This window comes from Nanorana parkeri, unplaced genomic scaffold, assembly GCF_000935625.1.
Source record: "Nanorana parkeri isolate BGI_ZX_2015 unplaced genomic scaffold, ASM93562v1 scaffold401, whole genome shotgun sequence".
Lineage (NCBI taxonomy): Eukaryota > Metazoa > Chordata > Amphibia > Anura > Dicroglossidae > Nanorana > Nanorana parkeri.
Genome location: NW_017306669.1, coordinates 960339 through 975586, shown reverse-complemented (window position 1 = coordinate 975586; position 15248 = coordinate 960339). Strand labels below are relative to the sequence as shown.

The 15248-nt window shown below is 43.2% G+C and overlaps 1 protein-coding gene across 1 annotated transcript in view; it reads right to left on the bottom strand.

Annotated features, from left to right (window-relative positions):
* STK11 (serine/threonine kinase 11) overlaps positions 1-14341 on the bottom strand; it is a 39213-nt gene extending 24872 nt beyond the window's left edge. Inside the window, exons 1-3 of the mRNA XM_018559532.1 lie at positions 14011-14341; positions 6877-6960; positions 3971-4060 (exon numbers count right to left, since the gene is read on the bottom strand). Of these exons, the coding sequence (XP_018415034.1) occupies positions 3971-4060; positions 6877-6960; positions 14011-14291 (455 nt within the window). The 5' untranslated portion in view covers positions 14292-14341. The remainder of the gene's footprint in view (positions 1-3970; positions 4061-6876; positions 6961-14010) is intronic.
* Positions 14342-15248: the final 907 nt, after the last annotated feature.

The following is a 15248-nucleotide window of genomic DNA, read 5'->3' as shown; positions in this document are numbered from 1 at the left end:
TTTGGTCCCACCATGTAATGGGCATTCAATTTAACCAATAGAGATTTGAGAAGTGGGAAGAGGTGGGACCAAACTCAACTTCTATCAGCAAAATATATTTTCATTGACTGCAGGTCACAGCCCCCAGGTTCACCCAACTCAGCTAACAGTGGACGATGGTTGACAAGGCCAGAGTTCTGGATAGGCTACAGACACGGATAAATGGGAGATAAGCTGAAGGGCAAAGGCAGGCTGAAGACAAGGATTTCCAGGGACAAGTCAAAGGTTGGTAGACGGATAAATTACAGGGCTGAAGGGAGCTTCAACAGCAAACAGGGGCTCAGCGACTAGCTTGAAAAAGCATTGCTCGGGCAGCGAGCTGCACAGAGTTTAAATAGTGATTGAGCAATACGGAGGAACCACTGGATTGGCCAGAAGATGACAGCACTTGATTGGTTAAGAAGCTGCATAGGAAACAGGTGAGATTGGCAGATGCCTAAAGCTGCCAGACCAGTGCAAGTTAGGAACAGAGCATATGCCCGGGGGACTACAAGCAACAGAACAGCCCTGCATGCTTGTAGAATCATGGGTAGGAGGTATGCACACAGTTGTAATACCACAATGACAGCTTAGCTGCAACTCTGCAGCTTAACTGTGACAACCAGCTGGCAAACAGATATTACATGGTGGAAATCCAGGCGAAACCCAATTAAGCCAGACAACCCAAGGCACAGTGGTCTGATGGCTAATGCCCAGGCAAACTCACTGCCCAGGCGGAGTGAACTTAAATGTGAAGGAACCACCAAAACAAAGAACACACCAAAATAAAATAGGGGCGAGACCATAGAAGCCACAAAATCCAATGTACCCATCGCACTCCTGACCAAATAATACCCTTAAGAGTTGGGTGGGTGCCAAAGGGACTGCAGATGCCTCTGCAATCCAAGATAAGTGTATCTATAAAGTCACTCGCACTCCAATAGAATTTCAAGTCAAAAGCGGTTTATTGACTCGATTGCGATCACATCATATAGCGGCGTTTTGGAACAACAGCGGTTCCTTCTTCAGGTAAACAGAATGTAAGGTATGGGCCATTCATTCTGTTTGCCTGAAGGAACCGCTGTTCCAAAACGTCGCTATATGATGTGATCGCAATCGAGTCAAACCGTTTTTGATTTAAAAATCTATTGGAGTGCGAGTGACTTATACATACACTTACCATAGCAGCCACAACGCACCCCATATCTGATGAGCAGAAAATTCTCTAAGTATGGTAAGAGTTAGACCGGAGGAAACACAAGGAACGTTCCCAACAGCACTGAGTAAGTTATAGGAAGTCGGATGAGACCAATCTTTAAGCTCCAAAGAAAATACAAAAAAGGGTAACAAACTAAATCCCCGACAACAAAACAAAAACAGACATCGGCCAAGGAGCCAGAACTAAAAAGGTGGTCAAGACCGACAGCTGGATCCTGAAATACAGAACATTAAACAACTCCCAGGAAAAAGAAAATGAATTCTCTCTACCACCAAGGGGCAGAGAGACAGTCTTCTAACAGGTATCACCTAAAATTACGATAATGTGAGTGAAGACAAACCCACAACTCCAAAATTCAACCAGGAAGCCAGCAATTGGGAGTACCATCAGTCCTTGTAACTCAAGGTCTGGCCAATCTAACCGAGACTACAAACTAGCAGCAAAGGGAGCCAGCCAGTACATAAAGTTCACCCAAACTAATCCAGAGCTTGCAGATCAACTAAAACGATCTCCAACTCGATTCCCTGAAGACTTCAAGCCAAATTTCTGCTGGAGAGGATGTGGTTTGGAAAAAACTGATCCCACATTGTCACATGATAGCGACCACCACAGACACTGAATCTCAGAAGATAACAAAAAGCCCATCCTGCCGAACAAGCAGCTGTACCATCAAGCTCATAACCAGCATCCACCAAAGGAAAAAAAAAAAAACAAACGAAAAAAACCAAACACATCTCCCAATGGTGAGACTAAATCCAAACAGCAGTGGTAGGGCAATATTGTCAGTCCAGTACCCAAAACAGGAATGTGGACCAGATGCGGTCCAATGGTAGCAATAGGGAACAACTGTCAGTTCGGTATCCACACCAGGAATGTGGATTGCAGTCGAGAAACATGGATTCCTAGAAGCTCAGGCCAGAGAAAACGCTACCGCCCTGAACATCGTAATATTTCATATTCTTCCACAGGAGACTTGTGTCTAGTGCTTAAGTTCTTGCAGGTGGCAGGAAAACCAATGGTACACAAAACACTGCTACTCAATGGACAATAAAGGGTAGTTGAGATTTGCATATGGCTTCAACTTGCTATACCTACTAAGGATTCCAACATGCAGCTTTCATCAAAAGGTGACTTCTACTTGTATATGGTTTTCAACATATGCTCCGTTTGAATTGCTGTTTTGCTAACAGTCAACTTTGATTTCAGCCTTCTAATGCTTTTGTTTTATGTTCATAAGCTCTTGCTATGCAAGCACCCTGCAGTGAATTTACTTTCTGCTCAGCAAACTATGGGTTGGATCACAAAGATTGTACAATTGTACACAAAGCTTTCTCCAGCTTTTAAAAACAATTTAACCCCTTCATGACTGAGTTTCTGTTCGTAAATGACTGACACACGTTTGACATTTTTTCTGTGTGATTCTTCCACGTCAATAATATACTTTGTTACAAAGTGCACCCACACATATTATATATTGTTTTTTAGAGGACAGATAGGGATATATATTTATATCACATATGTGTGTCTAAAGCCTCACTTAGGACAAAATAAAGGATATAAAAATAAAGGATTATATTTTAAGGATAAAATATAAAAAATAAAAAAAAAACGGAGAAAAAAAAAACTTTTCCCAGTTTTGATTTGTAGTATTTTTTTTACAAAACCAGCACAGCTAAAAAAAAAAAATGCAATAAATACATTCATTTATCCCTTATTTTTTTTTTTACACTTTTCACTTTTTTTTCCAACTTAAACATTTTATTTTATTTAATTATATCAAGCAGTCATTGTGAATTAATCTCACTATTACTGCTTGATAAATTAATACATTTTTGGTTATTATCAGGCTGCTTCAAACTTTCAGAACAGCTGATAAGTTAGTGACACTGATCCTGCAGCAGTTCAGGATTCAGCAGTCACTAAGGTTTTCTGATTGTTTTCTGATTGTTGCAACAATGATCAGCAAACTGAAACATCCTTCTTTCAGGGATACATAATGTATCTATTCCTGAAAGTGAAAAAAAAAAAAGCCAGTATAGCTTGAGAGAGATATCTCTTAATCTATACGAGCTGTCAGACAGCTCTCATTAATATAACATGGGTGCAAAAAATGAAAAAAGGGCCTCAGTCATGAAGGGGTTAATGAATTATAACCGCTGACCAGCCTTCTAATGCAGCAAATAACTCGTCACGTACAGTGTACGTGACGAGTCATTTGGTCCCTTTGTGGCGGGACGTACAGTGTACGTCTCCCGTCACGAAGGGGTTGAATGGTAGTTTCAAGGTATTCTCAAAGCACAAATGTATTTTGTCCATTTAAGGCAATGGCAAAGGATTTGCATTAACCCCCCAAAAAGGGTCAGGCCAAGGGATAGGCAAAGGAGGTGGCTGCCTAGGGCGCTTCAGCAAGAGGAGGCGCCTAAATGGCATGATCTGAAACCTTTACCACTGAAGTAGTTCACAGAATATGGAGGGGTGCTAAAAGGACCTTGGCCCAGTACTGCCCCAACCCAGCAAGACGGTCACAAAAGGAATCCAAAGCCCTGTGTGAGCTACAACTCTGATGACTTACACAGGGTTTTCCTTTGACTCCTGGAGTCTGATTGCATTAAAGCAAAGCTGTTGTTTTGCATGGGCATAGAATAGATTCACTATAAATTCTAAAACCCAAGAGTGGTATATCAAAGCATACTGCAATGATCAGTAAAATATCAAAGAACAAAAAGGACTTACCCATGCGCCTGAAAGATTGGGAATCTCTTCTCTGGTACACTATCCAGCATTTCCTGCATTCCACACACACAGTACTCCATAACCATATACGTATATTTAAAATTAAGGAACAACAAACATAGTTTTAAAGCAATTAAAGACTAGCCTTTCCTGCAAGAACTTTTAGAACTCTTTTCTCAGCTACATTTTCCTGCCAAAATCTAGCTTTGGTAACAGAGATTACTGCAGGGCACGTTGCATGACAGAACAGGTCCACACATCTGCAAACCAAAAAAGCACAACCACTCTGATATGTAATGTGCCCTGAAGTAATCTCCGTTCATCACAGAGATAAAAGATAAGCAAGTGTGACAGCTTGGTGTAAGGGTACTATTACGTGTATAGCTTGAACTCAGTTATTCTTATTGCCATAAGCCCTTTACAACAAGTTTATTGATAGCAGGGCTGCTTTGGTCAAAGAGAATTTAAATATCTTTTGATTAAAAAAAATGTATGCAAGTTACATTTTCAGCTTTATTTGCTAAAACGGTCTACAAGTCCTGGTCAGTGACACTAAACCAAAAATCTGGTAGATGAAGACTAGAACACTAAAAGGGACATATTTATAAAGCAGTGAATGTGACTGTCACCAAACATTCACCAGGGGTGAGTAATTACTATCGCCCATGACATGCAGTTCATGGCATGTGTTTTTTCTTCTACATTTGGTCCTGCTTCAGGCAACCAGGGCTAAATGTAAAACGGGGAAGCCGCAGCTCATTTTGTACAAGTGAACTGTACCGCCGCCCAGTATATCAGCCTGTTTGTAAGTGTCCGCCCTCCCTGCCCCCCCAAGGTCCATCCCCTCACTCCCCACTGTGGCTTTTGGGGTCTCTTGCTCTTCTGGGGGACCTGGAACCTGGTCAATGATTTAAGAATGGAGAGCAGGGAGCAGAGTGTCTGTTCTCTGATCTGAGTAAAAATACAATAATAAAAAAATATATATATATTAACCCCTTCATGACTGAGGCCTTTTTTGCACCCATGTTATATTCCACATTTTAGGCCTGAAAATGACTTAAAACCCCCAAACATTATATATTTTCTGAATGCCAAGACCCTATAGAATAAAATGGTGGTAGTTGCAAATTTTTATGTTCCGCAATATTAGCGCAACTCCTTATTAAACCCCAACATTTACTGAAAAATGTAATTAAATGCCCCAAAACACAACAAAATACCAATTTTTTTAATGAAATATAAAAGATGAGGTTACAACGAGTAAAACGATACCCAATCCGGTGTGCGCGGCGATACCCAACATGTGTAGCGCGTTCGTCGTTTTCATACGTAGGCGCACCCGACGCGTGTTTACGTGGCGACGAGCGTGCTCACGGGGGCAGGGGACTTACATTTTTTTTTCTTTATTAGATTTATTTTAAAAAAACTTTTTTTTTCCCCTTCTACGGGACACAGAAGCAATCTGGCGACAGGTAAGTCGTCAGAATCGCTTCTGTTAAACAGAGTCCCGGCGTCAATAGCCCCGATGCTGTCAGTCACCTGATTGCAATTAAACGCACTCGAGAGGGCATTGTGTGTGCATGCACGTCGAGTGCTGCCCCCATTCCACTGTGTGCCATTGTGGAAGCCATAAAAAAAAATCCTAAAAATAAATAAATATTAAAACAAATCCTGCCATCTGCATGCGAATAAACGCATGGGTAGGGCATTGCGTGTGTGTGTTGCCCTCATTGCACTGGGTGCCATTGTGGTAGCTGGGCAGCAGCGCTCTCTAACATGCAGTGTGCTTTAAAGGGCAAGTTCATTTTCCCCAAGTAATCTAGGAAAATGGAATTACCACCTTAAATCTGACCCCCTCTCCCCCCGCGCTATACTTACCTTTCTGTGAAATGGTCCTTCCCCTCTGCCAGTATGGGTGTACTATCTGTACCCCATACTGCCGTCCAAAACAGCCCTGCGCTATGGATTTTGAATTTCGTTGGTAAATTGCAAGCACTCGGTCATTGTGGTCAGGTGACTGTGCTGAAAAATGAGAAGTGCTTCTTAGGACGGTTAAAATACGGTTTTGGTTAAAATTATTTTTTGTATCATGAAAAGTAGATTGGGCCCCCACTTTAGTCCTTGGACAAGTAGTTTTGTTTAAAATTGCCACACCACTGTTCACTGATTGTGAATAATTCACCCATTTAGAACATGCCCCTAGATTATTTATGTGCATTGAATGTTTGGTGAACGTCAGTGTCACTGCTTTATATTTTTATATTATAATACTATGTGCTTGATTAGAACAGCTGATTGTTTTAAGTAATGCTCAAATCAAAAAGGAGCACTTGTAATAAATGCTGAATTCAAGAGGAACGCTCATAATAACTGGGCTCCCTTGCAAATCAGAGATATTCACGCACACAAAGACCTGCCAAAGGCTGTGCTGGTCCTATCCTTACCCCATTTTGGTAAAAATACCACAACGGTGATATCATCACTCGCCAAGTAAAAAAAAAAAGGCAGCACCTCTTGGCAGTGGAGTAGTCAAAAGGCAAGCATATAACCTGCCCTACATCAGGGCTAGACAAATCCCAGGAACCAGGTAGCCGATGCTCCTTAAAAAAGGACAGCTGGCTCCTATGTTTTGAGTTTTTTTTTCTAGGTGTTGTCAATGGAGCTAGCTCCTAAAAAAACCTGCTTGCTCCTGGGTTTCATATTAATATCAGTGAGATATCTGTCAATCTATGACAATTCTTAGGCAGAGTTTTTCTTCCGACAAAAGTCTATTTAATAACTAACTAATACAAACATTTTTTTATTTATGCTAAACAAGCCTAAATTACTTTTAAATGGAAATAAACTACAAACATCAGCTGACACTAGTGACATTATCAACAGGAAACTGACACTCAAAAGGATATATCTTTTGCTTTTCTTCATTGTACAAAACATCTACAAGCTGGATCACATTGCGATGCCTCAAGCGCCTCAGTAGCTGGATTTCTCTGTATAAAAAGGAAAAAATAAAAAGACAAGAACTAGCAGTACTAACATAATGTACAGAAGGGAAATAGACAAGATAGAAAGGATGTTGAAATACACAAAGCAGCAGGAAGTAACAACTGTTAACACCTTTGTTTTATACAAGAGAACAGAGCCATATTTTAAAGTACATACTTCTTCAGGTTTCTCTGATGCTACTTGTGACAGGTACCTCTGACAGGAAAAGGACTTCAGCACCAATGTACTGGAAGCTTGCAATTAAAAAAGGAGAACTATGGGGTTAAGGCTTTTCCACATAGTTCTCCTTAGGGTAATGGGACACAAACTAGCGTCCTCCCGTCACCCTAGGCTCAGTATATCACGAGCTGTAGCTCGCGGTATACTGAGACGCCACAGCTGAAGCGGATCCCGACAATTAATGTCTGGATCCGCTCAGCTGCGTGACTGACAGCTGGCTCTGCCTATCTAGAGGCAGAGGCAGCTGTACCCGCCCAGTCCGTTCCGCCAGTCAGCGCTGGAGGATCGGAGAGAGGGGAATACAGCCCCTCCCCAGTCACGGCAGGGAGCTGTGACAGGATCAAGAGGTGAGCGAACGCCGGTATGTGTTCTCTCACCTCCCGATCTACTGAGCCGACCTGTGACAGTATCATTGTAAGAGGTCGGCTAGAACTATGAGGTGAGTGAAAAGCACTCACCTCATATAGTTCTCCTTTAAACGAAAAGTTTTGGAACAGAATATCAAAGTCGATTATACACTTCTGCAATTGTATCAGTTTGCCAAATTAGGTCAACTCTTCAGAAAGCCAATATGGACCTAAATTTGCTTAATGGAGGAGATCAAGGAAAATGTTGAACCATGGAGGTCATTTCTGGATAGAACACTTTCTTATTAACTTTATCCAGTATAAAACAACATTATGCAAATGCAGTAAACACAATCATAGACGTTAGTGAATCTGAGGTTATAACGTACTTATCTGCGAGCCCGGATTCACTGCCACTTCAAAGTCATATTAACTGACTAAGTCAGCATCTCCCTTTAAAAAAAACCTGACCTTACAGAAATACAAGGCTGCCACTGCTGACATTTTCAAGTCACCGACTCAGAACAAGTATGTACAAACTGACTAAATTGATCCATATAAAATTGTTCTAGGTCAGTATCTCAGAAAGTATTGAAGCCAGTAGGTCAACAAACTCATTTTCAGAAGGTGGCCAACAATGGCAGCCTTCATATTTTTCCCCGACAAAAAGATATATCTTGCCAGCAAAAGGATCACTAAAAGCTCACATACATAAAAGCTGGTAACATCATTTGAGATTTCAGTTCAGTCCACAGAAGTTTTTTTTTTTTAGCAAGCACAGATAATACCTTACAGTATTTACCAATGTTTTCTTTCTAGCTTAAACTACTAAGCTAGGAGGAACAAAAGGCAGACATGTTTGTGGTCCAGCTTATGCAATAACCATGACTTTCTCCAACTAGACACAAAGGGACTGGTAGAAAACTATTGGCAGCATTACCAAGTGAAAAATAGAAAAAAGCCTGAAAATAAGAAAACTTATGCAGCCATCACAGCGAAGAATTGCTAAGCTGAAATATATTAAAGTGACACTACACTATATGGAAAGGTCCAGTATACTTGTGCAACAAAGTCAGTCACTTGGAAGTCTCAGAAAGTTCAAACAGCAACTCCAAAAATAATCAGCACTATTTCTTATAATTATTACAATTAGACAAAATGGATCAAAAGGTAGGCAACCTCGACACTCCCAACTGTGGTAAAACAACAAATGCCCCTGCCTCTGGGAGTTAGGCCTGTGGCTATAAGTGTCTTGCAATGTCTCATGGGACTTACAGTTTCACAACAATGGGAGTGTTGGAGTGTAAGTAATTTAAAGTTGTACAGCAAGGCACATTAGAACACATTAAATAATCTCGCAAACACGCCCAACCATAAAGTAAATGGCAACAAATATCAAACTACACAGGCCTGAAATGAAACCTGTAATCAAAGAACTGCAACTGTCAACACAGACTTCCGCTGCTGACCTCACCGTATATAAATGCCTGGCTGTCATGTTTACCCACTTAAAGCAATAGTTTTTGGTCGCTGATCCTGAATAAGCAGATACATAATGCTCACATTCCTAATCTTCATACTTGTTTAGGGTGGGGAAGGTAAGACACTTTACAACAGATGCACAAAATAAAATTGCTTTAAATGAATCTAAACCCAGGAACAAAACGTAATATATTGCAGCTTACCAATCCTTAGCTATGGTAGCTGCATTGGTTCTCTTTATTTAGTTTTTTTCCCCCCTTTAGTTTCCTGACAGTAACACACTCATTGCTCTAGGGCAGGGGTGGGCATTTCATTTTCTCAAGGGGCCACATTAGAAACTCGGACTGTTGTGGAGGGCCATGCACTACTATTTTCACCACAACGCACGGTATTGCATTACCACGCATTGAGGTGCAGTTAAATCGTACTTGGCTGGGAGGTGCATTTGGGATGCCATTCAAATTAATGGCAACGCAGCGCACTTGCTGCACCGTGCAGTACCGTGCAAATAATGCCCAGCAGTCCTAGCCACCAATTACTGCAGTGGAGGAGGACCACAGCAGTCCTAGCCACAGATGACTGCAGAGGACCATGGTCCGGGCACAGACTGATCGCTGACTAGCGCTGGGCTATGAATTGCAGTGGATGTACTGCATCCACTGTCAGCCAGCCATAACTGAGCGCAGGGTGGCAATTGGTACGCGTCAGAACCGCGGGCTGGACAGAGATGGACAAAAGGGTCCGATACGGACCGCGGGCTGTAAAATGCCCAGGTCTGCCCTAGGGTGAAAATGCTTACTCATCATACTCTATTTCTGGAGGGACAGCACAAAGAAAAGACGTATGTTAGGACTGTAAAGCACATAGCAGTGGGAAAGTATTCTACAGTTCACAGAGAGATCCTGGAACAATGCTAACTGATGAAAGTGCAGCACCACGTATCAAACAAATTAGGGATGCACAGATAACAGTTCAGATACTAGTGCCGAAACCTGGCATATTCCTGAGAACTATACCAGGGTCGCAGCGGTGGCAGTTGCAACAGGGCCCTGGCGCTCCAACACTTTCCTGAAATCATTAGTCGGTAGTGTTTTAGAAAAACCTGTCACGACACTAATGACGATGCTCTTGTTAGGCCGGAGGAAAGACAATAAACTGAGGTAGTGGGGCAGTACCGCCCCTTTTATTTTAATTGTGGATGATGCGTTTCTTGTTTTTAGGTGGATGGATCCTATCTCTCAGGTGCTGCCCTGGAAGATATCTTGAGAAAATGTATCGTAATTGGTATCTGTGAGTACTTGGACAAGGATCAGTACTAGGTCTGGAATAAATGGTATTGGTGCATTCATAAATATATAACAAATCATAGATTAAAACAGGGATGAACAAACCCCAGGAGCCCCGTATGCTCCTTATCAATGACAGCTGCCTCCTAACTTGAATTTTTCTCTAGTCTAGTAGCTGGAAAATTATTCGTACTTGTACCAAGTACAGTACTTGGTATCTGTGCATCCCTAAAACTAATTATATTAAAACAGACCTAAAAGGAGGCAAGAGACGTACTTGCCATCATTAGTACCTACATACACTTTAAGAAAACTGTGGGACCAAATATACTAAAAAATACACTAAGGGCCCATTCACACCTATCCATTGCACTGTGGTAACGTGCACAGCAATACACCATACACACGTGAGCATATTGCGGTGCAATTAACTTTTTAATGGAACCCAACTTACGAAGGCAATCCACCTCCAATGTGCATGCACTGCACCAAAATGTGCTTTGTAATGCGCTGCAACAGAAATAATGGTGCTTGTCTGATTTCTGGACCATTTTGGTGCATTGGCATCCCATCCAAACAAAAAGGCAGCCTTAAAGGAGAACTATGGGGTTAGGGCTTTTCCCCATAGTTCTCCTTAGGGTAATGGGAGGACACAAACTAGCGTCCTCCCGTCACCCTAGGCTCAGTATACCGCGAGCTACAGCTCACGGTATACTGAGAAGCCACAGTATACCGCGAGCTGCTGCTCGCAGTATACTGAGCCGCCGCAGCGGATCCCGACAATTGTGCCGGGATCCTCTCAGCTGCGTGACTGACAGCTGGCTCTGCCTATCCAGAGGCAGAGCCAGCTGTACCCGCCCCCTCCCCCGTCCGTTCCGCCAGGCAGCACTGGCGGATCGGAGCGGGGGGAATCCAGCCCCTCCCCTGTAACGGCAGAGAGCCTTGACAGGATCGAGAGGTGACCGAACGCCGGTATGTGTTCGCTCACCTCCCGATCTACTGAGCCGACCTGTGACAGTCTCATTGTCACAGGTCGGCTAGAACTATGAGGTGAGTGGAAACACTCACCTCATAGTTCATAGTTCTCCTTTAATGCAATGCATATTAGTGCAACATGACAAACCACCTGGATGGGCCCTAAATGCAGGGCTGGACAAATCCCAGAGGCCAGTTAGCCAATGTTCCCAAAAAATTACATCGGGCACCTAACCTTTGAGATTTCCTCTAGTTGTTGTCAATGGAGCAGACCCCTAGAAAAAATTCTGCTGGCTCCTGTATTGGACAGACTGGATTCTGAATTCCATATTACTTTTTCCACCCCTGCCTTAGAGTTTACATACATTTTGAGGTTGAGGGTCCAAGGTCACCAGAAGTGTGACAGTAGCTGGTCTATTAACTGCTTGACCGTACAAAAAACCTCCCATCACAGGCAAATGATGAAAGGTGGCAACTGTCAATCTCCAGATGCTGGTAGCTAGTTTTAGGTCAGGGTAGGCAAACAGCTGTGGTGAAACTACAAATCCATTCATGCATCTAGGAATCACATCTGTGACTGTCAGTCTTGCAATGCCTAATGGGATCTGTAGTTGCACCACAGCTGGAGTGCTAGAGTTTGCCCACCACTGTTTTCGTTGTATGTCTCTTCTGCCTACAAAATTATTTCCCGTTTCGTGAGCAGTTTTTAAAAGTACTATTAAACAAACTGTTTTTCAGTACGGAGCCAGATGAAACAAATATACATTGCTCAGCAAAGCATTGCTTTACATTTTGCCCAAGCATTTACAGTTGTCAAGTTTCCAAACAGCTGACTCCAACTTTCTTGACTCAGCTTCCCTGAGCGCCCTGTCCAGTACAAGATCACAAAGAACAGCACAGTCTCCAGCAGCTATCCCTCTACTAGCTTGGAGCAGAGAAGAGAAAGAAGGGGGAACAGGGGAGTGGTTTGCCTTTCTCTGTGTGTTTGTAGAGACACAGGCAGCTTACTAACACATAGAAGGGTGGCTTCATAGGACCCTACAAGGGAAAGGAGTCACTCTAAAACAGGACATCAAGACCAGTGCTCAGCGGACCAGCTGATTCTGCAGGAAATTAAGACTTTAAACTCTAAGAAGCAGGATCTATTGTTAGCGATTTAATCAGCATTTCAAATAGCTTAAAAGCCTTTTGACTTTAATATCACTAAGTCATGGCTTAACAAATTTTCTTTGAATCCAGGAGCCAGCTAAAAAAAGTTAGGAGCCAGGTTTTTTTCACGAGGATGTTTTGCGGAGAATGGTGGATCTTAATTTTCTTTTTTTTTGGTATTTCTAATTTTATTTCACTTTATTTTTTAACCTTTTTTTTTTCTCTCATTGGAGAGGACAGGTTCTCTTTAAGGTGACATGGAGGGGGGTCTATTAGACTCCTAGTGTCACCTTTCCCCTTCAATAGCTTTAGCTGGGAAATGATAGCTGCTTGCTGAGGCAGATGAATGTAAACACAGCAGGCAGTGGCTGGTAGCAATAGCCAGCCTGCTTTGGCTACTGCACTTTAAAATAGCCAATAGCAGGCTGGCTATTGCTGTCATCTACAGCGATGTGGGTCCCCTCTGACAAACCGCTGCAGCCGATTACAGCCCGTGAGGAGAGACCACTGAGTCTGAAGCGGGGAGGAGAACAGCAGAGTAATTGCGGCGGCAGCGGCCGTGGAAGAAACGGAGGTGCAATGAACGGGCTTTTCTCTGGCCTGGTTATGTGTCTTTCTAAAAATGGCCATTAGTAAAAAGGCTGGGCTTGGTGTGAACCCAGTTCGTCTGAGTTCGCCCAAGCCCGCTAAAAACTGTGACTGCCACCCCCAACTTCCAACCCAATAAGTGTCGGCAGTTGCAGTTACACAGTATTTGAGGTTGAATAAAGACATAAGTCCATCAAGTCCAACCTATAAAAAAAGTCCAACTCAGTGTTTTGGGCAGTGTGGCAATTGCAGGGACATGCCCTTCCCCTTTGAGATGCATAGGTGGGGAATGTGCCTCTCCACAAGTGCTTGGGTTGGAATTCCTACACTTGATTCCTCCAGCCATGCTGGGCTATTGTATTCCGACAGCACCGCATGTGCTGCTTGATTCGCTGCACTCAATTTTTAGCTTGGAATCCCTTTTGCCAAACCTTCTTTTACACTGTGGAGGGGGGGTAAGATGTTATATATTTGTAATGCCGCTTGTTGTCCCTGCACATATTAAAAGGAGCCAACATTTACACAGTACAGTTATTCACTAAAATCTCAAGTTAACATGTTAGTCATTTCAAAAGTATTTTTCAATATTTTCACATGTGCATTCATATAATACCTAGTGATCCTGTCATGAAGGTATTACTACCTGTTTTAGGGTGACAACTCTTCCTAACTGTTCCCGTGTGGTCACCTTCTCATACAGGCTTCCAATGGAGACTACAAGTGGTCTAGTCAATACATAGGCATGGTCCACTGTTGTCACCATAGCTGGAGCACATGCTTGAAAATTAAAAGTACCAGCAGAAGATCAGTCGTGTTATGACGCGACACAGAATTTTACATTTTAGTTTAACTTTAAAAACCTGTACTTGATCATGGCACACATTGCTTTGGATAACCGCATGCCATTCTGTTAGCGTTTCCATCGAGTTTGACCTGCTTGGAAAGGCACAAAAAGAAAAACCAATTAGCACTTTTCAGAAACACTCACTTCTTAACATTCGCCTCTCCATTGGGGATCCTACGCAGTTTTTTCTTCTTGAGAATTTTCACAGCACGGCGACACAGTGTATCAGAGTCCAGCATCTCTTTTACCTTTCCATAGGATCCCTCTCCCAGCAAGTCACCCATTAGATACTTCCCCACCAACTTTGCACGTTTCCGTCGCGGTTGGTAGATAACCTCAGTGGAGTCAATGCGGTGAATAAACGTGTCCATGCCCACAGACAAGTCTTCCAAAAACTCCATTTCTTTACACTCCCCCTCATCCATAATTAGGTTGGCACTAGCCTGACCCCCTTCAGTAGTGTCACAGCAAAGAAGTCACACCCTGATAAATTAGCTTAGGGATCCCCAGCCCAGGCTCGTTATGTCACAAAATACTCACAAGATACCCCAATGACAGCAAAGTCAGAGTACGAGCATCTGATGTGCAGAATGGTGACCACTGGACGGTGTTTCAGCTTGCGATGTCACTGCAGCCAGGAGCCTAAATGAAACAGTGGACGAACCTGTCACTTGTTTCCGGCGATGACAGTGCCAGCCGCCCCCTAGTCCAACCGCATAGTAACCTACTGTCCCGGATGAGCAGCATTTCCCGGGACACGAGCAATTTATAAAGACCGATCCCGCAAAAATGTTATCCCGGTTTCTAAACTGTCATGGGCCACCGCGCCTGCGCTTCACTCAATGTAAATAGAGCATGTGCAGTGCTCAGCTATTCGCGCATGCGCGCGACGCTTGTTGTAGCAAGCCGCAACGCATCCTGCTGCCCGCGATGTGCCTGAACAGAAACATTGCCATGTGACGTGACAGATTAAGCACGGCAGTTGGAATTTGTTATTGTGCTGGATCCTGTGATCTGCTGTCCACAAATCCGCTGCGAATGGAAGGGATGAGAAAAAAAAAGAAATCAGGGTAAAAGACAGCCCGGGGGTCCTTCTGTCAGAGCTAGGGGCGGAGCCAAGCAGAGCTCCAGAAACAGCTGCCTGAGCTCGCTGTTACCATAGTGGGTTGGAGTGAGGAGAATGCTGCAGGGGCGGAGCTAGAGGCTGATAGGGAGGGCATGATGTTTAAATCACGGAAGTAAGTACACGCTACCCAGTTCAGGTGTATATGGTTTAGTACTGTTTAGCTGACTTGAGTGTTTGAAGCTGGGTCATCTTTGTACTGCTTTAAGTGCTCAGAAGCACTTCCAGAACATGTGTCAGTTTGGAGGACTTCTAATGT